General features: G+C 45.8%; 2 protein-coding genes across 5 annotated transcripts in view; one reads left to right on the top strand and one right to left on the bottom strand.

The window, feature by feature from the left end:
• TSEN15 (tRNA splicing endonuclease subunit 15) lies at nt 1-26,650 on the bottom strand. 4 transcript variants are annotated; one of them, XM_039484657.1, is made up of 4 exons: nt 26,606-26,650; nt 16,520-16,601; nt 14,712-14,847; nt 1-849 (listed from the first exon to the last, which is right to left on the bottom strand). In XM_039484657.1, the coding sequence occupies exons 2-4, from the start codon at nt 16,590-16,592 to the stop codon at nt 645-647; spliced, it is 414 nt and encodes a 137-aa protein (XP_039340591.1). In that variant the 5' UTR covers nt 16,593-16,601; nt 26,606-26,650; the 3' UTR covers nt 1-644. The 4 variants fall into 4 exon arrangements, with proteins under 4 accessions (XP_039340591.1, XP_039340590.1, XP_039340588.1 ...); XM_039484656.1 differs by lacking the exon at nt 26,606-26,650 and adding an exon at nt 21,510-21,584; XM_039484654.1 differs by lacking the exon at nt 26,606-26,650 and adding an exon at nt 19,070-19,220.
• Nucleotides 24,541-26,650, top strand: part of COLGALT2 (collagen beta(1-O)galactosyltransferase 2) — a 91,971-nt gene continuing 89,861 nt past the window's right edge. The window contains exon 1 of the mRNA XM_039484652.1: nt 24,541-24,770. Within this exon, the coding sequence (XP_039340586.1) occupies nt 24,541-24,770 (230 nt within the window). The remainder of the gene's footprint in view (nt 24,771-26,650) is intronic.

The following is a 26,650-nucleotide window of genomic DNA, read 5'->3' as shown; positions in this document are numbered from 1 at the left end:
TTAGTCATTATAGTGATGTCATTTTTCTAGTTGCAAAACATTTAAACCAAAAGAAAATATTCCTTGACAAAACCTACTCTATTTTGCTCTAAATATAGCAGTAAGAGGCCCAAAAGTGAAGGAGTAGGTGAAATTTATATTTTAAATGCTCTTGGTGCCATGAGTAGGACAAACCACTGTCTTTTTAACTTATGCAGAAGTGTGTGTTTGAAGACCTTCACTCCAACCACACTACACTAAAGAACAGCTTATTTTATTTAAATATTTACCTTTAAAACTTATGCCATAGGTCTGACTCTGTTCAGTCTTTACATCGCCACAAATGTAGGTGTGTTTGTGAAGGAGGGACAAACTTTGAAAACTTCTGCTTCTCCAAAAAAAAAAAGGAGGAGGAGGAGGAAGGAGTAACATGCCTTGTCAATAATATGTTGACTATTTACTGGTATAAAAGTCAGGTCCTTGAAACATATTACATACCATTTTATTTTGAAGCATGCTGCAGAAATCTCAGTTCTCCAGACCAAGTGAAGATTTGCAAAGCAGCAGTTAAGCCATTGTACCTTTTAAATTTACATACACAAATTACTGAATTTGTTTAGATTTGAAAATAAGGGGCCAAGAAACAGTTCATCTTTGTCTTAAAGTCATCTCAAAAGCTTCCTTCTTTTCTTTCTCCACTGTTTATTGTCCATGTCTTCAGTATCATCCGGAGGATCTGGCATTATGAAACCATCTGTCAGCTTATAATAGACTACTGTGGAATCTGACTCAACTATAGCCAGGATAACTGACAGTGGGGAATCCGTTTCATCTTGTGGAATACATGCTTTCTGCATGATCTCTCTGAGCCTGAAAGAAAGATAGTCAGTTAGGAATCTATTCACAATCATTTCAACATAGCATCAAACTAAAACTGCAATATCACTTATTTCCCAGGATTTATAGGGTTGAGGACATCCCAGCCAGTAAACCGTGAACACTTCTGCTGTCCAGTGGATTCTGTACCTTTAAAGGACCTTCCCACAGATGCACTGCAGTGGCAATACTGCTTATTGCCTAATGGATACCACCATCCTGCTTAGAGAACCCATTTCTCCCTGCAGCAGAAAGCAGGAAAGAGGAACAGTGGGAACAAAGCATTACATTTTCAACATAGTGTTCTCTCTCTTACCAGCTATGCTTAGGCTTTTCTGTTTACAAAGCTTTCAGAGCCTACAGTATTTCAAAAAAAGAACAGGAGTACTTGTGGCACCTTAGAGACTAACAAATTTATTTGAGCATATATATACATACATACATACACACACACACACACACATATATACATACACACACACACAAATAAGTAATAAGCCACAAGTACTCCTGTTCTTTTTGCGGATACAGACTAACACAGCTGCTACTCTGAAACCTATAGTATTTCATTTAACTTATCCTTAAAGTTGCTAGAGCCATGATCCATTATAAACAATAATTTTTATGTTGTAAAGCACGTGACTATTTGCCTTCAGTACACACGCATGTTCAACGCCATGATTAGCATTAGTTCAGGGTAAGCGATAAAGTCCTATGATCCGGTCCCACTAGTCAGCCCTGTTAGGCGTTAGATTTCTGGAGTTAAAGAAATGCATTTAAATGTCTGAAGAAAAGTTAGCCTTCATTTTGATTTTAAAATTCTCCACTTGCACAGACCCCTGCTGGAACTGGATTCATCAATATATTAACAGGTAGTGCCCTGACTTATATACAGTACAGTATACACCAGCTGACTACATTGCCACCTTATCAACCATTTATAGTACGGTAGCCCCAAGGGACCCCATCCACAATTGGGGGCCAAATTGTGGAAGACACGGTACACAAACGAGACAGACCCTGAAAACTTCCAATCTAAATAGACGTGATGAACGAAGTATGAAATGGAGCATTATCTCCATCTTACACATGGGTGAACTGAGGCACAGAGCAATTGAGTGAGTCTGTGACAGAGCCAGAAAATGAAGTCAGATCTCCTGCCACCCAACCCAGTCCGTTATCCTCAAAGGTAGCTTCCAGGGAGAGGATGACAAATAGTTAACTAACACTAGCTGTCGTCTACTTTCTGCTTCCTATTTTTTAAATCCAGGAAAACACACAGAAGAAATGTCTCCATTTCAGATCATTTTAGGAATAATATGTTGACTATTTACTTGTCTACTAATTGAATCAAGGGGCCCCGGGAGTTGGAGGGAGGGAAGGAAGGTCATTTTAGGATCCAAAAAATCACAGCACAAATCTACAGGGCTCTAAGAGAAACGATTTAGTCCAACAGAGTTGAGGATGTTAAGAGCTGTGACATGTACCAGGTAAGAGTGCATAATGGCTTAAATCAGCAGTTCTCAAACTGTGGATCAGGACCCCAAAGTGTGTCACAACCCTCTTTGCAATGAAGTTTGAGAACTCCTGGCTTAAATGACTGATGTGGCAACATCTGTATATGACATCACTGAAAACCATCTTGTTTTCTAATAAGCCTTGTGTGGAGAGTTTGTCCATGATATTGCTACAGAACCTGTCCCTACAGTATGCATACGCCCCCATCACTTGATGTACCTTTGAGTCCCCTCCTCCCCCAAGAGATGTAGATCCTGCAAGTCAGACACTGGCTCAAAATGAATGTTTCCAAATGCACCTGTTCTCAAGCTCTAATTATCTTCCTCCACCCCATTTGAAAGATTAGAGGATCACAAAGGAATCAAATGGGAAGTGGCAGAGGATAAAGCAGCAGCCTGGAAGCCTAAATGATGTTTTAAGCACATGATCTTCCCAGTGCTCTAATAGCAGTCTCAGAGTTTTGCAAAAATCAGTCATACTTCAGTTTCACTAAAGAAGAAAAACAAAGATTTCCTTGCAGGTTTTATGGTTGGGCCCCACGCACAGAAGGTGTCATGCAAAGGGAGGCCTGCCAGCCATTTCACACAGCAAAGACATTTAAATGATCATAAGCCATATTTTCACACCCCTGTGTTACTACAGATGCTGCTGGTGGCAAAGCAGAGGATCAGCTACGCAAGGAGATGCTGTGTGTGTAGGACAGAAGGGGACTGCCTCCAAAATGCTTAAAGATCAAACACCTTAAATGAGCTCTCCTCCTACCCCTATATGTTAGTGCTATTTTGATTGCCAAGTGGTTTTCGGTTTGGGCTCTCCCTGCCAGGGTGCATGGTGGTGCAGCTGTACATCATTGGCCCAGGGACACCAGCTAAAGTGCCGATGTCAAGCACAGTTCAGCATGTAGGGGGAAAATACCCACCCCTCACTCCAGATTGAATTGCTCATTTTATTTAACCTAGAGGGAGCTCAATTATGATTTGAAGTGGGTTGAAGCATGCGGAAATAGGGTCCACTACAAGCGACACCTTCAGAACTGCAGGGTTCTACTCTTCTCTAGCCTTCCACACTGTGATGAGCAATTTTCCATTTGACACACCAAACGGCCGTAGGGAGGGGTGACAAGTGCCCTTTTCACAGAAGCACACTGAATAATAAAAAGTGTGTGAGTGAAGAGTGTTCTAGAGTTAAGGAAGGATTCTATGGGTTCTCCCTGGCATCTGCAACACTGTAATTTTGCACGTAACAGCAAGTGCCCCATTCTCTCATCTTTGCTGCAGACATGTGCCCTAAAAGTAGTGCACAGCTCAGGAAACTGCCCTGCCAATTAAGAATTCAACAGCAGGTCAGAAGGTAGACAGAGGCCTGGTCTACAGAGTTAAGTGGACAGAAGGCAGCCTACATCAACCTATGTAACTGTCCCACTATGCCAACCTGCATGAGAGACATAGAGTCAATGTTGATGTTGTTAGGTCAATGCAGTGTAGACATTAACTGTTACTGGCTTTCAGAAATGAATGTTTCCAAATGCACTTGTTCTCAAGCTCTAATGATCTTCCTCAATGCCCCACACTTGACAGTACAGTCAGTACAAGTGCTCCTGGTGATGACGCGCACCGCCAACACAAGGAGTGTAGTGTGGACATGCAAAAGCAATTTAACCAGTGCGGTGGCTGTATGCTCACAGAACTTAGATTAACATAGTTCTGTAGTGCCCAGAGTCCTGTTAGAGAAACACCAGCCGATGCAGGATGGTGGTAGTGCCCATCTGGCTGCAAGAGGGATTTCAAGACCCATGAAATTTAAACTCATACTCATTTTAAGAGTAGCTCTGGGACTAGACTGAAGCATGTGCTGTTGGTTGGAGGGGTCTTTACTTACTTCCAAACACAGAAGGAGCTCCTTACTGTTTATTCTTGAGTAGCCTGAATCATTTAAAATTAGACTAGACAATCCATGGGCCTGTCACCATCTAACTCCTTAGGGAGGATATTTCTCTTCCTAATAGGCCTTAGCGTTAGCATTTCCCCCCTGATTGTCTAAGACCCCCTTTGCTCAATTTCATGATATTTTCAGCAACTGGGCCATTCTTCAACACAATCAATATTACCAGACAAACCATTTTCAATCATGGCTTAAGATGCTCCAGGGAGACCCATCGTTGGAACACGTCATTTTTCTAATGCAGACAGGGCCAAAGGAGCCTGTTGAATCTTGTGGAAAATACAGTGTATAGCAACTAGATGTAATGCAATGCAATGCAGCACTGTTGGAGATTATCTGGAGGAGAGCTTTTAAAAGGAATAAGTCCCTGGAATTCAGGAAGTCTGCAGACGCATGTGTTTCCTGTTTCCCTTCAAGGCATCATTGTTGGGATCACATACAGCATTTTGATTAAGTTCCTTTTCAGCCATAGTCAATCATAAGAGCAGGTAGGAAGATAATTAGACTGCAATAGCTGTTTATCTAGATTTGCACTGTGAATTTGATGTACATCAGATCTGCAATGAAGAAAGAGACTGATAAACACTGCGCTATTTTAAAAAAAAAAAAATAATATAGATACAAAGAGGATTTTCTACTTCAAAAGGATCATTGGCCCTAAGTAAAGAAATGCCAAAAACTGACGCAGTCCCTCTCCAGATGTCCTCTCTGCATTTTTGCCTTCTGAAATATTACTAGATATTTGTCTGCCAGATCTGGCAGAGCTAATAATCCTTCACTTCAATAACTTAAGATGGCAGTATGAACTAGTCCACTTATTCAAAGAACACGACTACAGCTTAGATAATAGAAAAAGGCAAACCACTATCTCCTGTTAAGGTTTCACTGCTATGAGGGGTTTCTGCTCCCATAAACATCTCTAACTGAAACCACTTGTATACAGATGGCCTTTTCTTCTAGGAAAAGTAGAATATTAGCAGCATGGGGAATAAAGGAGCTCAATTATCTACAGCAGAGCCTATGGTGGTGCAGGCTTCTCCCCATAGGTCTTCCAATGTGCCTCCAATTTCACTTGAAAAACCACATACCAGATTGAAAGCATAGCTCCGTACCTGTATCCAGTTGATTCTCAACTCCTGCAGGGAAGAGTCACAGATTTTAATGCTAGAAAGGTCTATTATCACAATCTATTCAGACCTTTTGCACAGTACAGGCCAGAGAACGTCTCCCAGGAACTTCATGGGGAGGTGGGGGGGGGACTGTTTCCCATATTTGCACTTTGCTTATTTCCCGAGTCCTCCTCCTTTGACGGAAAGAGCAAAAGGTGGTCCCAACTTAATTCTCTTAATAGCCAGAAATGGTTCTTCCCCAGGGATTGTTGACAGGTGCTCAAGATGTAGCCTGACCTCTTCCAGGGCCCGGTAACATTAAACAGTTCTTGAAGAATGGAGAATTAAATTCTAGAGTATTACCCCCGCTTTACCCCATCAGAACAGTTCCAACTGCCTCCATTCCTCAACATTCTCAGCAGCAGCAACCAGTCTTGTGAAGTACTGAGCAGCCTCAAACATTGTTCCCAGTGAGACTGAAGGAAACCGAGGATGCTCAGCTCCCAAACTTCAAAGCTAATGGTTTAATTCCTTAGCGCTGAATCCTGCATTGCTTATTCGGGTACCCCAAGAAATGATCCATCCTCCAGGACCAACAGGGACCAGAATGTTGACTACTCTGTTTTAATCTGAACCAGTGCTAGAAGGCTGTCTTCATTTTCACTGTATTCCTGATTCCCCCTTTCTCATGCATCAGTCATCATGCAGCCTGTGTGTTACAATATCCAGTCTTTCCATCTTTACTGATCAACTGAGTATACATCAGTATCAATGGTACAATGCTGATGGCATGCACCGTGTAGAGATGATCATTACCTACAGCTATTTCTCCTCATTGTTATCTTCTTCAAAGGACATAAGAGTTAACAGACCCTGTGCACTGGGCTTCAGTCTTCAGATGTCCTGGCTGTTTTGGACCAAACTCTCCTCCCAAAAATAAAGCTCACCTAGTTCTAGGACACACAAGTTACTTGCCTAATGACAGATGTTGCAAAGGAACACAGAGATTCCAACTCATTAAAGTTAACGTAACAGTCTGACAGAAGTTGTAAGCCAATCACCTCTCTTCAATATAATCTACTACCAGATTTCAATAAAATGTAGCCAAAAGTGCAGAGCCAAGAGAGCTGTGGTTAACCTGCAGTAAGAGGGGGTTTGAATTTTTTGCTCTTTATGAGCAACTTTAGCCGGTGGTTGTTGTCGTCACTATTGACATGTCAGCATTAAAAGCGCCAACATCAGGCTTGTACACCACACTTAACTCACGATGGGGACATCCTGTGATGGTTTTTGAATAAGTCAGAATCATAGATCATGACTTCTGTTTTGCTATGCAGCATGCATTGTCCTAATAAACGCCACTTACTAGATTAGTGAATGCTGTCTTGTAAATGAAGCAAATACACAATAGCAAAATCATTGCAGTGTTTTACCCCATCTTGCCAAAATGAAACCCTGCACTACAATACATAATTAACTTGGTGCCCGAGGCTCCAGAATAGCCCTGTTCATCCAGAGGTTCAGCGACAACAGATACCCTTACACATGCCACCTCCAAGGGATTCATGCCAGTGGCTGCCTAGTAAAACTGAAAGGCAGTTGGAGCCCCAAGAGAGCTTACAGAACAATCAAGCATTTGTGCTGCTGGGAGCACAGTGAGAAATCTGCTGAGCTAAAATATCCTGCAAGCTTTTTTAAAAAAAATAAAATAAAGAAAAGTTATTGAATGTTGAACAGAGGCTGCTAAGGTTTGGGGTTTCCACCAGCAACAGATCTCCATCTTCAATAGAAGCACTGGGATGGGGAAAATCCAGGGACAGAAAATCTAGGAGAAACTGAAGCACTGCAAGAGTGAAGATGTACTGAAAATTCACTCTAATGCAAATAATCCCACAAAGCAATAAAGATAATCCCCCAAATGACATCAGTGTTTCTTGTAAAAGATTTAAGGGACCAAATTTTCAGGGTAACTTGAACTCTGCTTTTAAAATTCATGCCTGTGACTTTGCACGCTCACAGCAAACCAGATCCTGCTCCTACTGAGGTCAGCATGACCAGAAATAGGCCCTAAATTTGCACACAAAACCCCTATCCAAGTATACTTTCGATCTACTTTGTACAAGATTAATTGGATTTCATCATGAAAAAGATATTGCTATACAAAATACCACATTTAACAGTTTACATTTCTAAACCACCTACCCCAGCAGAGGACCCTAGGGTATGTCTACGCTGCAGTTAAACACCCATGACCGGTCCATGTCCCCTGACTTAGGCTAAGGAGCTGTTTAATTGTGGTGTAGATGTTCGGGCTTGGGTTGCAGCCCGAGTTCTAGGATCCTGTGAGGTGGGAGGGTCCCAGAGCTTGGGCTGAAGTACAGACATACCCTTAAAGGGCTTTGAACTAAGCCCAAACACCTGTGAAGTAGATATTCTCTCCATTTTATAGAACCATCAACTGAGGTTACATGGCAGACACAGGAGTACTACCCAGATCTCAATTCCCAATCATGAATTATAGCCAATAGGCCATACTCCCCTGCTTAATGGTTTACCAAAACAACACTCAGGCTGCAACCCAGTCCTTTGATCACTAACCAGTAAGTACCCAAAATAAAGAGACACCATTGATTTTTTTTTCAATTCCACACGTGTGTGAAAATATTTTACCTACTGTCATTACAAGTAAGAGACAAAATCCTCATCACTAAGGTTAGTGAAAGTATTTCCCCAGCTCGTGTATGTGACAGCACTTTGCATTCAGCACCGTTTCTGTCGCGTGGGTCTTTCACACACTAGGAAAACACGGTAGTAAAATCACAAATAGCAGGAGAGGCTCACGTGTCATCACACAACAGATACTAGTCTCTTCATTTAACGCACTTTGGAATATACATAGAATGACAATAATGGGCATGATTCTGAACAGAAGGGGCAGGTATAATGCCTGAGACTATTTTGAAACTCATTTAATGCTAATTAGATTTCAAGTTACCAGTGTCCGTTTGGAGGGCAGGGTGGAGTGTGCATGCTCTCTCTTTTGGAGGGGGAGGGCCAGAGAAAGAAGCAGTAGACTCCAGGCAACTGAAGAATTGCCTAGCTGCCCAAGCCATATTCAGGGAAATCCTCAAAAGAGCAGGACAGATCTTACGGGAATCTGGACATGAGCAACCAGTGCAACAAGACAAAGAGGGAGGTGAAGATAAACTTTATTTCTATTAAATTCTCTTTGCAAAAAATGTCTGAAAAGCAAAGACAAAACACTGAGTGCTGTGAGCAGTTTGTAATAAATGGTATAGGGCTCCAGTTAGCTGAAATGAGCCATAACCTTTCCATGCCATGAAAGCTGAAGGTTTTGAATCTATCCTTTATAGCGCCTGGATGAATAATTCAGCAGAAGCTTGACCAAACTGAACAGCTTCCTCCCCCTCCAAGCATGTGAAGAGGCAAGTCAGGGCTGGAGAATGAATGTATGTTAGTCTCTGTACACAGAAATCAGCACTTCACCCAAACTTGTGCTGGAAACAAGAGTCCCCTTACTCACGACAACCAACGGAAAAGTTCTCTACAGTATTGCAGTCAGTGCAGCAGAGCATCCAGCCAGGCAAGCAAGTATTATGCCAAACACTGCTCCCAGATGACTGCCCTGAAACCGGAGAGATGGATAGACCTTGGGCCAGTGTGTGTATGAAAAGTCAGCCCTTCCAGTCCCAGGCACTATGCCCTTGATCCAGCTTTGGCTTTCAAATTTGGGTAAAATGACGCAACAGAGGAAGGTTAAATTCACATGATAAAAATATTCACTGTCCTTATTACACACAAATAAAAAGTCACTCTCCTTATTTTGGCGCAGGATCCAGCAGGGGAGTCTACAAGTCTGTTTTTAACATTTAATATTTAAGACTAATTGACCTCAGAAACCTCCCTCTCCTCCTCTAAGAAATAACTAGACTTCTGCAAACTGTATTAGACTAAAGCAACATAATTGACTTGTGTTCAAAGTGGTATAAATAGTAATTACTGACTTGTTAAAAATAAGTTTCTATTTGGATGCTAACTAATTTACCAGTTTTTTCAGGCAGTTTAATATTTGAAGTAGCTTTAATTATAATATATGCCTTTTTAAGAATAATCTTACAAGTGAGCAATTTGCAACTAATTGTCAGTAGTTCCTCCAGCCACTAGTATCAATTACAGTTGTTCAATTTCACTTACAAGGTAAAAGTGAACCAGAAAAATGAGCGCTATTGTTTCTAGGCAAAAATTGGTACAGCTCACTAGAAGAAAACATGTTGCCTAATTACAAATTAGACAAATGTTTAAAAGGGACATCAACCCACTTCTAGCCCCCAAACTTATGTCAGACTATTTGTGCAAAAGACCAATAAACACTTTTAAATTTTTTTTGTCAAAACATAAAGTTATGTTTAATCAAATAAACCCTCCTCTGCTTGAAACCCAAACAGTGCGATACTAACAACCTGAGAGTGAAACTGGCTTCATTGATTTTCACGGTCCAAGATTATATGTAAAAAGTTAACGGAAGTGACAAATCACTTTTAATAATAAAAGGCTTGTTCAGTTATAGATGTGTTAGTCACCTTAAAAAATAACATTCTATAAAGTCTGAAAAAAAATCAGAGCTTTTAACAATACCCACAAGATTCAGGCACCAGTCCTGCAAACACTTACACTCATACCAGTAGTTTCATTGACTTAACAGGAACTATCTGTGCTTAAATGATTTACTGGGCTGGGGCCTTAATTATGGAACACTTTAAGAAAATAAGAACAGCCATACACCTCTACCTTGATATAACACAGTCCTCAGGAGCCAAAAATCCCTACTGCATTATAGGTGAAACCCCGTTCTATCGGGGTAGCGGCGGCAGGGCTCCAGCGGTGATTTAAAGTGTCCGGGGCTCCGGCCGTGGGGAGCCCATGGCCCTTTAAATCACTACCCGAGCCTCGCTGCTGGAGCCCCGGGGTAGTGGCGGCAGGGCTCCGATGGTGATTTAAAGAGCTCTGGGCTCCAGCTGCTGCGGGGAGCCCAGTCCCTTTAAATCGCCGCCCAAGCCCTGCTGCCACAGCTCCGGGGTACCACAGGACTCTGTCGCTTTTTACAGATGACAGTTAGTAGTCCTGCAATTTCACATGTGAGTTCGTTCAGAACTCTTAGGTGAATACCATCTGGTCCTGGTGACTTATTACTGTTTATCAATTTGTTTCAAAACCTCTTCTAATGACACCTCAATCTGGGACAGTTCCTCAGACTTGTCACCTAAAAAGAACGGCTCAGGTTTGGGAATCTCCCTCACGTCCTCAACCATGAAGAGCGATGCAAAGAGTTCATTTAGTTTTTCTGCAATGGCCTTATTGTCCTTGAGTGCTCCTTTATCATCTCGATCATCCAGGGGCCCCACTGGTTGTTTAGCAGGCTTCCTGCTTCTGACGTACTTACATTTTTTGCTATTACTTTTTGAGTCGTTGACTAGCTGTTCTTCAAATTCTTTTTTGGCCTTCCTAATTATATTTTTACACTTCATTTGCCAGAGTTTATGCTCCTTTCTATTTTCCTCACTAGGATTTAACTTCCACCTTTTAAAGGATGACTTTGTCTCTCACTGCTTCTTTTACTTTGTTGTTTAGCCACAGTGGCTCTTTTCTGGTTCTCCTACTATGTTTTTTAATTTGGGGTATACATTTAAGTTGAGCCTCTATTATGGTGTCTTTAAAAGGTTTCCATACAGCTTGCAAGGATTTTACTTTTGGTGCTGTACCTTTTAATTTCTGTTTAACTAACCTCATTTTTGTGTAGTTCCCCTTTCTGAAATTAAATGCTACAGTGTTGGGCCGCTGTGGTATTTTCCCTGCTACAGGGATGTTAAATTTAATATGACAAGTAGATGCTCAAGACGTAGTACGCTGGTGGACACAGCTGTCTGTCTGCGATAAATAGGGAACATGGCAGAGCCAAGGGATCACATGGGCTAAAATCCACAGGTTCTTCTCAGATACATAAACAAGACTGATCTTTCCTACTATTGTGCAAATCACTGTTCAATTCAGCAGGGCCAAAACCAGGCTCTCCAATACAGCCCCAAGTCTTCTCCGTTTGTGTAATAAGATTAGCTTTTGAAATGCAGTAAATTTGATTAGATCCCACTTCCACCGAAGTCAATAGTTTTGCCACTGACTTCAACAGGAGTAGTATTGAGCTCTTTAAGTCATTGGGTTCCATGCAGTTATAGGAAGGTCTACCTGCTTGGAATGCCTTGAAGGAATGTGGCCTTACTTTCTAAGGAGTATTGCTTTACCTTGTGAAAGGATTTCAATTAACACCATAAACTTGATAACATGAGAAAATGAAGTCCTCTAAAATTCAGTATCAAAAGCCCAAAACAAGGTTTAAGATGCTGCTCAAAATTTTAGCTTAAAAAAAAATCCAATTTTATCATTCATGTTATTTCTTTTGCTAGTGACTCCCACTGCACCTTCAACATGGCTCCTTTAAAGACTCACTCCTCCAGTGACTGAGTCAGCCAAAGAAGCTGCTCTGTGCCTAAACATCTGCAGATGCAGAGCTGCTTTGGCCACTGGCAAGTACCTTTTCAAGTGGCTTTGAGAGGGAGGTCACCACTCCAGCAACCCCTACCTGCTCCAAGACCTGATTCTTATAGATTAAGTGAATATCAGCCATTTGCTACCTTCTTTTTATTTAGCTTATGATTTCCAGGCTCAGTTAGCTATAGTGCCAGTACATTTTAATCAACAATTTAAACCATAGTTTCAACACTAACACAAGACAATGTTAGCTCATTAAACTGACAGTCAGAACAAGGGATCAGCATTATTGCAACCTGCTGCATTTCCAACCGGCTCTACAATTCACTTTATTGTTTTGCTTCCTGATCTACTTAAAAGGGCAATGTACTTAGAGTGAGTCAGCAGACTTAAAGGGGCAGTGTGCGTCTTTCACTCACCCATGGTGTATGTCTCTGTCTTGCTCCGCCGTGCTGTCTCCCCTCCCTCCATTTTTGCTGCCTTGTAGAGTGTGAGGCTACGTTAACAACAATGTGTTAACCCTTGAGGGCTCAGCCGAGTGCTAGTTGATCATTTAGCTGCAAGGCATTCCCTGGGAAATATCCCTCTGACTCCACCTCCTCAACCAAGCTTCACAATCATCATTACTATGTATCCATACCATTCTCCTGCCAGATATCAGCAATGGCTATTAAACCAGCATTAGGGACAGGCATATGCACGGCTTTAATGGAGTCATCTGTAAGTGGAGAACTGTATTCAGCCAGAACATATTTTAGTGACAACGTACTCTATATATTTACTCAATAGCAAAAGCTGGTCACAAACTGTACTTTCAATCAATGTAATGCATTGACTAACAGTCAACCATCCTTCCAGTAAAAGATTTCATCCACGCTGATGCCAGAAAAAGAGCAAACAGTGCCACCACAGTACAAACAAATTCAGAGAGTCCATGAATGAAAAGTCCAATGGGATACAAAGATGGGTTACAAATGTTGTGCTGTATCTCCCTGCAATAAAATACATGTTAGGACACAGAATTGCTGGCACCTGCCCACCCACAGGGAGGAAAAGGTTTCCACTTCCAGTAGAAACCCACCAACATGTAGGAAACAAGAGGCAGCATGTAGAAACAACTACAGTGAGAGAAGCCAATATCCTAGTTTGCTACTCAACTACCCACATCCATTTTGGATCTATCTCCGACCCCAAAACCGTGAGAAAAATCCCTCCCCACAGAAAATGGTAAACACCTTCACAAGAAGCCGAACAGTAGCAAATACTTTGTCTCCCAGCTTTTCTTTCAATAGCTTTGTGATTATACAGCAGAGCAGCGTCATGCCATCTGACTATACTGTTTTGTGATATTTCTTTTTAAAACCATATCCATAATAGCCAAATGATTGGTTTGTTGAATAGTAATTGAAAAATCTTATTTTTACAACTAGAAAACTTCCAACCACATAAGTAGTTGCCATAGTACAGATTTCCTGCCACAGATTTATTGCTGCTGAAGAGATACCCACAGGATAACATACTACACATTTACTATTGGGATGCAAGGTTGTTTGCTTCAGACAAGTCTGTCATCTATAAAAATCACTGGAATATGTAAATGTGCCAAAAAAGACATTCACAGAGCATGCATATCAATGAAGTTCACTGTACATATAGTGCAATTAACTGTGTGATCTGTTAGCAGCTCCCCTGATATCACAGTAATAAATGACCAAAGTGACAATTAGCACCCTGCAAATCTGAGGATATCCACTTTATATCCGTGGACCATGTATGCAGATCAGATGCGGATACAAATTTTGTATCCATGCAGGGCTTTAGATAAACAGTTCCTTAGAGGTGTCATAGGATAGGATATCAGGCATGGGGGGCAGAAGAAGAGAAAGAAGATAGCCATTATCAGATGGGGAAGAATACTGTACATTTTACCTAACCATTAGAACATACCCAAAATGTAAACAAAGTTAGATCTGAACAGAATTTCTTTTTAAAGTAACCCTGAAAACACTTTCCATTACAAAACCCATGTGCTTTTCTAATTACATCTTTCTTGATTCTCCTTCCTTGAGCACCACAAGAAATTGTACGTATAGCTGTGAAAGTAAGGGTTTATAGAGCACTTTCCTAGATAGGTCTAATGCAAAAGCATAGCTCTGAAAACGCAGTTATATATAACTGTTTTCAGCCTGTAGAAGAATATTTTCAGATAGACAGTGGCCAGGATTATATTTAAATAAAAAAAAATACAGAGTCCATTCCTGTGATTCAATAACTAACAAAAAGCATTTTTCATCATCTTCAAGGTACTTCAAAAGAATTATCCATATAAACTCCATTAGAGGTGATCACCATGAATACTTCAGATAGGTCCATAAACAGTACAAAACATTTTTTGAATGGACACACAGCCTATTGCTGTTGAAATCGTTACATTGCAGGGTTATGATTTCAAGGGAGGAAAAGGCAAAAGAAACTGATCAGGCTAAAGGAAAAAAATCCTAGCCTCATAATGTTCCTAATACTAGAAATAACTCAGCTTAGGTGTTCAAATTTGTTTTTCCTCTGCCCCCCCCCCTTTCTTTGGGGGGGGGGGTTGTCTTTTTGTTTGGCAGAGAATGTTTTTCTAAAGCTTTATAAGAGTTATCAGCTGCTCTATCAATATTTACATCCTCTTTTTTTCTTTCTGGTAATTCAGCACCAAATACTCTGGGATCACTTGCTCACCTCTGATGAGTGAATGACATGTGGACAGGTGTTGGCACCACAACCTGTAAATTCTCAGCTTCTCTCTCACGCCCACGGAGACAAACGAGCTGGAGTTCTGCTAGTCCAACGCATGTCACATCATGCCAGTTTTTAGCTGAAAATAAAAGAGGGACCAAAGCACAACACACAAGTCTTTCTCTGGTTGCATCATAAAGGAGGGTATACATTTGGGAAGACAGACAACTGATTGTGGTCTTTATTTTTCCCCTTATGTAAAGCATCAGCGTCAACTTCTGCTGGCACTGGTGGGTGCTCGACTCCCTCTGCCCCCGGCTCCGCCCTGACTCCACCCCTGCCCCACCCCCATTCCAACCCCTTCCCCAAAGTCCCCGCCCCAACTCCACCCCCTCCCTGCCCCTATTGGACTCCTTCCCCAGATCCCCACCCTGGTCCCGCCTCCTCCCCTGAGTGCACCATGTTCCCGCTCCTCCCCACCAGAGCTTGTTATGCCGCGAAACAGCTGTTTTGCGGCAGCAAGCATTGGGAGCTGGGAGGAGAAGCGGGGACGCGGCGCACTCAGGGGAGGAGGTGGAGGTGAAATGAGGCGGGGAGGGGAGCTTGGCTGCCAGTGGGTGCAGAGCACCTACTAATTTTTCCCCGTGCGTGCTCCAGCCATGGAGCAGGCACCTATGATGCAAATTTTTCCCAGTCAAGTGCCAACTATCAGTTTGTGAACAATTCTTTAATAAAACAGTCACAGGGGATTAAAAGCCAGGTCCTCAGCTGCAGCAGTTCTCAACCTTTCCAGGCTACTGTACCCCTTTCAGGAGTCAGAGTTGTCTTGCATAACCCAAGTTTCACCTCACTTAAAAACTCGGGTTTCGGCTTCAGCCGCACATGGTGGGTCTTGGGCTTCAGCTTTCTGCCCTGGGCCCCACCAAGTCTAACACTGGCCCTAGCAACTCCATTAAAATGAACTTGCCCACAGTTTGAGAACTGCTGATGTAGTATATAGAACAGTAACGAATCATTGTCTGTATGAAATTTTAGTTTATACTGACTTTGCTAGAACTTTTTATGTAGCCTGTTGTAAAATTAGGTAAACATCTAAATGAGCTGATGTACCCCATAGAAGATCTCTGCATACCCCCAGGGGTATGCATTCCCCTGGTTGAGAACCACTCTCTGCTGGGTTAAATCAGCATAGCTCTGCTGACTTAAGCAGTACTATGATGGGAGCCAGAACCTCCTCTGGTGTAACTCAAGTATTTGTTTTTCAAAGACAAAAAAAAAATCCATGCATCTCTTTTCACAGTTCTCTTTAGTGTAAGATTTTAACCTGGTATCAACCCAAATGTGAAAAATATTAAGATACTGAGAAAGTGGCTGATAACAGCTAGAATACTGATAACACTGCACACCTCAATCCCTTCAGGCAGGGAAATAAAGCTAAAAAATGTTTATTCGGGATTGCTGTAATTGCATTAATACAATAGCATTCACTCAAACAATGATCAATCATTTGCTTTGGAAGGATATAATTAATGATGGCAGGTCTGTACAAACTCGTGGGCCATTTTCCTCAATAACAACCAGCCTTAAACAAAAGTTGCAATAGTCTTAATATCCCAGCTGATGGCCTGTGTGTGACCCACTCACACGCGCCTTGTTCAGTGTAGCTGATTACTGTGCTAAATTTTGGGATACCCAGAGCATGGAATGGGTGCTAGTAGCACGTAGGTCTTCAAAAATCAGAGTACATGTGTTAGTTTATTTGATGTCCCAGATTGCTCAGCCTTGCAAGAAAAATACTTTCATTGATTTACCTTCTAAAAGATCCAAGTAAACTAAGAATGCAGCATATACTTGAGTGCTGTCAGCCACATCCAATGACATCATCTCCGTGAGCTGAAACCAACATGTAACAGCAATCAAAGAATGCAGAGCAGAAGCCAAATTGGTACAGATACATAAAACCTTTTGAAAGAGCATGAGAAAGTATGGAGCCTGTTTAAAGAACTGCTACTAAGATTCAGAAAGATTAAACACCAATAAATATACTGACCTCTTAAAATATTTTAAAGTTATATTTCCGCTTGGCCCAGATAAAAAGGTATTAAAATAATCTTGACTGTTTCTGGAACAGAGCTGTTTTTGTGGAGAAAGATTCTGAGTTTCATCTGTTTTGCTACAGTACATAAACATGGACATACTGAGTCAGACCAGTGGTCCATCTGGCCCAGTGTCCTGTTTTCTGACAGTGCCATATGCTTCAGCAGGGCAATTATTGAGTGGTTCATCCCCTATCTCCAGTCTCAGCTTCTGGCTGTCAGAGGTTTAGGGACACCCAGAGCATAGGGATGCATCCCCAACCATCTTGCCTTTAATGGCCCTATCCTCCAAGAATTTCTCATTCTTTTTTGAATCCAGTTATACTTCTGACCTTCAGAACATTCCCTGTGCAGGCTGTACAAAGAAATACTTCCTTATGTTTATTTTAAACCTGCTGCCTATTAATTTCACTGGGAGACCCTGGTTCTTATGTTACACGAAGGAGTAAATAACATGTTAATACGCCTCAACAGCTCTGATTATAAAATGTAAGATAAGGTCTCTAAATATGATAAACTCTTAAGAAGATTATATTAAAATCACATTAATCCATCAAGTTCCTCTTCCAACAAAGAGACTTAACAGTTTTGACTATTCCAAGGAGGAGTAATAGTAACAGGAGACTCATTATTTATATAGCTCTGTTGGTGTGCATGGGGCCTATGGTGCTTTACAGACATCCAAGACTACAAATGTCAGTGTCCTAAGGAATTTACAATCCGTGCTTTTCAGAGCAGAAATTATGCTCTTTTAAAAAGTTTCCTGTGAAACTCTATTCAAATTAATAATATACAAATAAGTAATGAAAGCAGATCAGATAAAGGGAGCATAAAATCTCTCTGTCTACCTAGTCATGCTATCATCTCTGTTTGTCTGTCTAGACTCTAGGTCAGGGGTGGGCAAACTACAGCCCGTGGGCAAAATCTGGCCCTCCTTGAGCACCTGCTGGGGCTTACTGCACTCCAGCTGGGAAGCAGGGTCAGAGGCCGCTCCACACAGCTCCTGGAAGCACTGGCATGGCCCCCATCCGGCTCCTATGCGTAGGGGCAGCCAGGGGGCTCCAGCTCTGCACACTACCCCCACCCCAAGCACTGCCCCCGCAGCTTCCATTGGCCATATACTGCAGCCAATGGGAGCTGCAGGGGCAGCGCAGAGACGCCTGGCCGCACCTCCACGTAGGAGCCAGAGCGGGGACATGCCACTGCTTCTGGGAGCCACTTGAGGTAAGCGCCGCCCGGAGCCTGAACCCGAGCCTCCCCCCATGACACCACCCTGATCCCCCTCCTGCCCTCCAAACCCCTTGGTTCCAGCCCAGAGCACCCTCCTATACCCCAAACTCCTCAGCCCCACCCCAGAGCCCGCATCCCCAGCCAGAGCCCTTATCCCACCCCGCATCCAGAGCCCCTTCCCACACCCTGAACTCCTAATTTCTGGCCCCAGCCCAGAGCCTGCACCCCCAACCAGAGCCCTCACCCCCTCTCACACCCCAACCCCAATTTTCTGAGCATTCATGGCCTGCCATACAATTTCTATTCCCAGATGTGGCCACCCCTGCTCTAGGTTTTGATCTTATTGCTCAGGGTTTGACACATTACTGCAGCTGGGTACTCCTTTTCTCCTTCCTCCCTAACGGAAGGTAGCTCAGGTGTTGTTTTTTGTTTCCTCCATGTGTTTGTTTCAATGGTGAGGAGTGAGAAAAAAGATTAGTGGTGAAAAGGTACCATAGGGCACTGAGATCAAATTTGTCAGCTTGAAAGATTCCTTCAAGAACTCAAGCAAAACTTCCTGGGAAATTTGCAGAAACCCTCTATTCAATCTTCTTTTCAAATAAGGCTTTCAGCAGCCTAAGATAAATTAGCAGGTACATGTGAGGCCAGGTTCGCGCTAAAGGTGTTATTTAAATAAGTGAAGATGTCTTCTTTTATTTTGCAATGTCTTGGCTATAGACCTCAACTGTCAAACCATAAATACGCACCCGTGACCCCAGTAACTCAGTTCCCGAGGAGGAGGAGGGGGGAGCCTGGGTCTGGGTCTGCTGGGCCACGCGGGATCCCGCTGTCAGCAGCCGGGGGAGCCCCCAGTCCGGACAGCTCCGCTCTCCTTCAGGCGGGGGCCGGGCCATGCAGCCCCGCCGAGCCACCCGGCTGCCCTGGGGCTTGTGTGCCCCCCCGCCCCCGCGGCGGGACCCGGACACCCCAAGCCCGGCTGCAAAGCGGGGCCCGCTCCTGCCCCGGGCCGCAGGGAGCAGCCCGACCCCCACCCACCTTAGGGTGAGTCGCCATCCAGTTGCCGCAGGGCGACCCCCGGGCCTCCGGCTCCCGCCCGCTCGGGGCAGTGCCCGGAGCCGCGCAGCCCGGCTCGTCCATGCGGCTCCCGCGTGCAGCGCGGCTTCGCTCCGGGCGGAGCACTGCACTAAGTGCTCCGGCCGGGGACAAGCCAGCGCGCGCTATAGTTCCGCCTGGGTTGCTGCAGACCCCCTGTTTCCCGGCCGTGTCCCCACCGTGCCCAGCTGCTCCTGTGGAGCCTGTGAGCCAGGCAAGCTCAGGACACACTGCACCCGGATGCCAGTTCTGGAACAAGGCGTGCAGCTGCCCTAGGGTTGCCAACCCTCCAGATTTGTCCTGGAGTCTCCAGGAATTAAAAATTAATCTTTAATTAAAGAGTATGTCATGTGATGACACCTCCAGGAATCTGTCCTACCAAAATTGCCAACCCTGAGTTGCCCTGTTCCATCGGAGCCAGGGGCGGCTCTAGGCACCAGCAAAACAAGCCTGACAAGCATGACTGCGGCAGCTCAAGCGGAGCCACGGGATCCGCGAACCGTCCGCAGCCGTGGGGGGTCCAGCCGGGCCACGCGGGACCAGCGGACCCTCTGCAGTCATGCCCGCGGGAGGTCCGCTGCTCCCGCGGCTCCGGGGTGCCTCCCGCGCATGACTGCTTGGGGCGGCCAAAACTGTAGAGCCGCCCCTGATCGGAGCTATCACTCTTTGCATCTGTCCCTGTCCACCCATCCCTCTCCCCCCCTCCCTTTAGCCACCCACCTCTTCCTCTCTCTCCATCCCAGTGTCTATCCCAGGGGTGGGCTGGGTGGGGAAATTGCATTCAGCTCCATGAATGTGGGGTTGGGTGCGGGAGGGAGTGCAGGATGCAGCAGGGGGTGAGGTGTGCCAGAAGGGGCTCAGGGCAGGGGGTTGGGGTGCAGAAGGGGTGTGGCAGGGGGCTCAGGGCAGGGGGTTGGGGTGCAGACTCCAGCCCCATGCCACTTACCTGGAGCGGCTCCGGGGTGGCAGCGGTGCGCAGCAGTGCTAAGACAGGCTCCCTGCCTGCCATGGCCCCGTGCCATGCCTCTCCTGGAAGCGGCCAGCACCACATCCCTGTGGGAGAGGGAAGCAGAGGGTTCCGCATGCTGCCTTTGCCTGCGGGTACCTCTCCCGAAGCTCTCATTGGCCACGGTTCCCCATTCCTGGCCAATAGGAGCTGTGGGAGTTGGTGCCTGCAGGTGAGGGCACTGCACAGAGCCCTCTGTCTCCCCAGGGGCAACAGGGACATGTTGCCCACCACTTCTGTGCCACAGGAAAGGCAATCACACAGTGCCACAGGAAAGGCAATCCCACAGGCCAGATCCAAAGCCCTGACAGGCTGGATCTGTCCTGCGGGCCGTAGTTTGGCCACCCCTGGTCTATTCCCTTTCTGTCCCATCTCATCACAGTGCTTACCACACAAACTGTGGGTGACATTAAATAAATGCCACAAACCAAAAGAGAAATGTATGACATACCATGAAATGCAGCAAGCAAACACCACTATGGATAGGTGGGAAGAGGAGGATTACGGGAATTGGGAGGGAGAAGGAGGTGGAGGAAGGGATGAGGGGAATGGAGGGAGGGTCTATATAATACTAGTTATATAATAGTGTTTTACACGTTCAGTCGCCATACAAATATTCACCAAATCATTTTTCACTACGGCCATGTAAAGTAGTATGGGACTTAAGGGTGTGTGGAAGGAGTGGTGATGAAGGGAAGTGGGGAATGGAGGAGGATGGTGGTTGAGGGAAGGAGGTAGAGAAATTCAAGGTAAAGGAGGAAGTGAATGAGAGAGAAGCAGTGACACAGAAAGGAGGGGAAGAAATAAAAAGAAACAAAAGGGGAAGAAAGGAAAAAAAGCAAGAGCGACGAGGTCAAAGTGGACAGGAGAAGAAATGCTGAAGGGAAAAAAAGAGGAGGAGAGGCTAAATTGAGGGAGGACGATGGCAGAAGATTTGGTAAGATTAAAAGAGAAAATAAGTAAAGACAAAACCCTAACAATGTTCATAATAACAATTAGAATGAAAACATCACTGGGAAAGAGAGACTATATGGATAGAAAATATAAAGTGAGGGAAGGATGAGGAAGGAAGAATCTGAATAAGGCAATTTGATATATTTTATTAATTTATTTAAAGTTTGTATAATCTCTGTAGATTCAAATTATATATAATCACTGATTCTCTATGTGAATGGGGCTTCTACAGTCCAATGCATGCCAGTGCAGGTGAGGTGTGCCAGAAGGAGCTCAGGGCAGGGGGTGTGGGGTGCAGCAGGGGGCTCAGGGCAGGGGGTTGCGGGCTCAGGGCAGGGGGGTGGGGTGCAGAAGGGGTGTGGGGTGTGGCAGGGGGCTCAGGGCAGGGGGTTGGGGTGCAGGCTCCAGCCCCATGCTGCTTACCTGCTCTCTATTTCCTCTTGGGAGAGAGTAATCTCTATTACTATGGTGCCCACCCTGCATTAGCTCAGCTGTGCTGGCTCTGTGTTAAGTGGGCAGAGTCAAGATTCCCCCCACGCAGCAGAGCAGGAGGGAACACCAGGTGCTCAAGGCTTTATCTTGAGAAGGGCTTAGTACCTGTAATGTCTATTCATTTCTGTGGGAGCTGTGAGTACAATGGGCCCAGATCCACAATCTCACACAGTACACTCTGGAATGAACACACACAGGAAAATGATAAAAGACAAAAATGCCCTAGCACCTGTAGGTGAACACCCTTCACAAAGCAATCACTCCATAACCAACCTATCAGTCTTCATCCTCAAAGGAAGCCTGCCCAACACTTTCAAAAGACAAGCCTGGGATCTTAAATTCATCTTTACTAAAAATCAATCTTAATAAAGACACTGGATTTATGGTTTATTACAACAGTCTGGAACCCAGTAACCTCCCTTTCAGTCTGATGACTACAGGGGTGTTAATTGTCAACTTCACCTTGAGTGTCGATTAGAATACATGCTAACTACTTACGCTAAACTATCTGTTCAGTCTCACTTTGAGTATCTTTCCCTGACCTGAAGAAGAGCTCCATGTAAGATCAAAGGCTTGTCTCTCTCACCAAGAGAAGTTGGTCCAAAAAAAGATATTACTTCAGCTACCTTGTCTCTCAGATCCACAAAATTGTTTAGGCTCCTAGCTTCTGTTTAGGAACCTAGATATCTTTGTGGATCTGGGCATAGGCTCCTATTAAGATCATGGTCCCCAAATATAAATTGTTACAGTGGGTGTTGTGTGGTGGTGGTGTTAAACTGTAATCTGTTGCATTGATGGTCCTTTCAGGACCATTCATTGGAATATTTCTGGAGAGGGTGAGTTGATGAAATGCAGTGAATATTTTAGCATCTTAGATAATTTCCAATTTGGATAATTGCATTCTGCTTATCTAAATGTCCTCCTGCAGTTTGTTTTAGATACAGTATATTAGCTGATTTCATCTGGATATCCTGAGACATCTATTTGTAAAACACTTTGTACAAAAGTGAAAAATAACTTCCTTTCCTCAGTTGCTATGAAGTATGGCTGTGGAATGTGAATCAGCTACTGCCTTCTATCCCAGAGATAGCACAGGTACATGGAGTAAGAGAACCCTGTGTACCTATTGAGGCCTTGGTGATAGGCAGGCGCAAGCCCACCCACTTCTAAGCCTCCCCCAACCTAAGGGAGGAGCCACTGTACTCAGGCAACAAAAGATTATGGGGGGGACAACAAAGGAAAAATCAGGGACAGGAGTGTCAAAAGCAGGGATCCAGAGGAGGACAGAGAGCAGAGAACCACGAACAGCGCCCACTGCTCCTCAAAGGCATCCAGGGAGCCGGTGCACACAGTCCATAGGAACTCTGCCCAGAGATGTGACTTAAGGGAGGATCAGAAGTAGGCCCCACAGTTGCAGAGCGCCTCCCTGTCCAGCTTCCTCTTCCTGGTATGGTGGACAGCCACCTGGGCCCGCACCAGGAAGAGGTTGGTGAGGCGGTTTCGTGACTTTGTGGGGCCACTGATGGGGTGTGCATAGATCAGGAAGTGCAGGGAAAAGTGCAGCCAGAACTTAAGAAGAAGGTTCTGGAGGAGCTGGAAATGGGGCTGCAACATAGCGCATTCGATGTCGGTGTGTGCCACAGTCTCCCTCTTGCCACAGAAGGGGCAGGTGGTGAACTGCTCCAGGTAGACGCCCATGCTTACTGCTCCATGAAGGAGCTGCCAGAAAATATCCCCAGTGCACCATGGGAGCAGGGTGGAATATGGATTGGCCCACTGGGGTTCCTCGCCCTCCATGGGTAGTAGGAGGTCCCACCACTTGGTGTCAGGATGGGATACAAGGGTGAGGAAGTGAAAGGTGTGGAGCATGAGAGTGTATAGCTGTTTCCTAGGCGTGGTTCAGAGGTGGACCAGTTGCATGTCACGCAGATGGCTCAGGTGGTGCATAGGGAGTGGGCGGACAGGCTCACCGGGCAGAGGCCCAAAGGTAAACTCTGGAGAATCAGGAGTGAGGGATGGGCGGGGAGCACCCTCCCAAGGATCCACTTCAGGAAAGCCTGGAGGTGGGTGGTAAGGCTGCCATCACCTCCTGAAATATATGATAGGGGACTATATGACTGTGGAGTCAGAGCAGGCCCTCCTGTCCACTCTCCTCCAGGGGGAAGAGATCCCTGTGTCTCTGTTTTAATTGTGTAAGGTTCTTTGGGATGAAAGGTGCAAAATGTTTCTTTTAAATGTTTAAATGGTTGGGTTGGTGTTTCCTTTGTTAAACTGATCTCTTAGCCTTTGCCATGCCACAGGCCCAAACTCTGCAAAGCATTTCAGTGGGATTTAAACTGTGTGGAAGGGGAGCCTATGTTATAAAACACAGAGTGCAGTTATAACATAACAATGGTGAAGTATAAAGGCTGGATACAGACACTCCTTTGCACCCAGTACTTTCTCTGAAGTCGTCATGACTTTTGGGTGCACAAGAAATATGGGGATCGGGCACTTGATGACAGCCTTGCAAAATTCTGTTTGCCCAGCTCAGGGGGCTTTGGTTTCTTTTCTTTTTTTGGACTGGCTCATAAACGATTCGATTTTGTCCTAATCGTCATGGTAACCCCGGGCGAGTAGATTTCGGGGCTTGGTACAAATATTCACGACTCGCTTGGGAAGCTGCTGTGTGGGGTTGTTCAGGAGCCCGAGGGGGAGCGGAGGGGACAGAGCACAGAAAAAGGAGGCTTGAGTTGCTCAGAGGCGAGGGGCTGGGGCTGGGCTGTGCTGCTTGACCCGGGACGGCTGGAACCAGAGGGAGGTGAGCACACGGGCGTGTCGCGTGTGCAGCCCCAGCCCCCTCTCCATCCCGTTCAGCCTGCCCACCGCGAGGACCTGCCGTGCAGTCCCCCGCCAGCCCCCAGTAGCGAGGCTCGGCTGCCTGCAGGCTGGCGGCTTCTCCCGGGACTTCACGCTCCGGAACATGGCTGCGCTGCCCGCGCTCCGGCTGCTGCTGTGCTGCTTGCTGGGGGCGAGGAGCGGGGCCAGCTTCCCCGCGGAGCCGCCGGCGGGCTCGGCCCCTTTGCCGGAGTCGCCTCTGCAGAAGCCCACCGTCTTCATCGCCATCCTGGCCAGGAACGCTGCCCACGCGCTGCCCCACTGCCTCGGCTGCCTCGAGCGGCTGCGCTACCCCAAGAGCCGGCTGGCCATCTGGTAAGGCGCGGCGCGGCGCGGCGCGGGGCCGGGCGGGGGAGCCGATGGCCCTGGCCCGGGCCAGCGGGAGCAGAGCGGAGGACGCGCTGCTTTGTGCGGGAGAAAAGTTTCTGAGCTGCTGCCCTCAGGAACAGGCAGCGTCTGTCTGGCCCGTGCCGGGGGCGGGGGGGAGAGGTCCGGACGGCAGCGAAAGGGGGAAGTAGTGCAGAGGCTAGGAGGGAAGGGGGAGCAGGTTCGGGGGGGGGGGGCAGGACAGAGCCTGAGGGGGTGCAGGTTAGGGGGGAGTGCAGAGGTCAGGAGGGGTGCAGGTCACGGGACAGTGCAGAGGTCAGTAGAGGTGGCAGATTAAGGGGGATCAGGAGAGATCAGGAGGGTGTGTGCTGAGGGGTTAAGGGGGAAGAGGTTGGCAGTGCACAGGCTGAATTGGGGGGACAGTGCAGAGGTCAGTAGAGGGTGCAAGTCACAGGACAGTGCAGAGGTCAGTGAGAGATCAGGAGGGTGTGTGCTGAGGGGTTAAGGGGGAAGAGGTTGGCAGTGCATAGGCTGAATTGGGGGCGCAGGTAAAGGGGGACAGTGCAGAGGTCAGGAGAGGGGGCAGGTTGGGGGCAGTGCAGAGGTCAGGAGGAGTGTAGATTAAGGGGGCAGTGCAAAGGTCAGGAGGGGTGCAGGTTATGGGACAGTGCAGAGGTCAGTAGAGGGGGCAGTGCAGAGGTCAGTAGAGGGGTGTAGGTTGGGGGGGCAGTGGAGAAGTTGGGAGGGGGTGCAGGTTAAGGGGGGGCAGTGCAGAAGCATAATGATAATAAAGCAAGGGAACTAGTAACCTGCTGCCTCCAGTGCTGCAGGGATTGAGGGCAGTGATTTTCAAGCTTTTTTCATTTGCAGGCCTCTACAATATTTCAAATGGAGGTGCAGCCCCCTTTGGAAGTCTTAGCCTTAGTGTGCAGAGACCCAGGGGTCCAGGGACCACAGGTTGAAAACCACTGATCTAGGGCAAGGTGTCTTTGTCTTGCTGAACATGTGAGGGCTCCCTGCGTTTCAGGACTCCTGATACACTGAGCAAGAGGCACTGCACCTCTTCAGGCAAGAGGTATCAGCCAGGAGCTTCTCTGTGATCCTTTTCTGTGCTGTGATTTCCTAGCCCTAGCTGTTCTACTGGAAATGAGGCTCTTTCCCTACTGCAGTGGTTGGGATCAGGATGAGAGCAAAGCTTTGCCTAACCCTTTGTGTTCTTAGCTGTAAACTTTCCCTGGAGCTACTGCTTCCTATGGAGAAAGGGATTTCTTGGAAGGAGCTGACAGCGTGGCTCAGACTCTCGGGGTAACTCCGCCCCATCTATGCTAAGATGGGAGGGCTCCAAAATTAATCTCCTTCTCTGCAACCTCCCCACATGGCTTGATACATTAAACCAGGAGCAGATGTCCACTAGCCTCTCCAGAGGAGAGCAGTACATGCATCCTAAACTATGGAATGTTGTATTGGCTATAAAGGCCATGAACACACTGGAGGTAGATAGGCAATGATGTGTTTGGGAGGGCAGGGCAAGGCACATAAAGCGAAGCAGGGATTACAGCTCATGTTTTAACAGCCAAGAAAAACTTTGACTGAAACCACAGTTTTGTTGCAAAATTGCAGGTTTTGATGGAACTTTGCCCACCTGCAAGCTTGATTGTTGGGGAAAATGCTTGATTCCTACGCAAAAATCCAGTCCTGGGGCCAAAACGAAAAACCAAAGTCTTTGTAGAGACAAATTTCTATTATATTATTTCCATTATTATACGGATTGAACTGCTGTACTTCAGTTATTAGCAGGGGTGAAAGTAACTTAAAGGACTTACCAGTACTCCAGAGTCCTGAGGAGAGGGAGGGGCCTCAACTGGAAG

Source organism: Mauremys reevesii, linkage group 8 (genome assembly GCF_016161935.1).
Source record: "Mauremys reevesii isolate NIE-2019 linkage group 8, ASM1616193v1, whole genome shotgun sequence".
NCBI lineage: Eukaryota > Metazoa > Chordata > Testudines > Geoemydidae > Mauremys > Mauremys reevesii.
The sequence above is the reverse complement of the archived record's forward strand: the minus strand, read 5'-3'. Positions and strand labels throughout refer to the sequence as shown.

Bases quoted from the DNA above. Each gene is read 5' to 3' on its own strand.
- TSEN15 (XM_039484653.1), bottom strand. From the start codon at position 18,927: ATGGCCCGGCCCCCGCCTGAAGGAGAGCGGAGCTGTCCGGACTGGGGG. The intron at 14,848-16,519 runs GTAAATCAATGA...TTTTATTTTCAG, and splicing joins TTACTTGGATCTTTTAGAAG to CTAAAAACTGGCATGATGTG. The intron at 850-14,711 runs GTGAGCAAGTGA...TCTTTCTTTCAG, and splicing joins ATGTCATTCACTCATCAGAG to GCTCAGAGAGATCATGCAGA.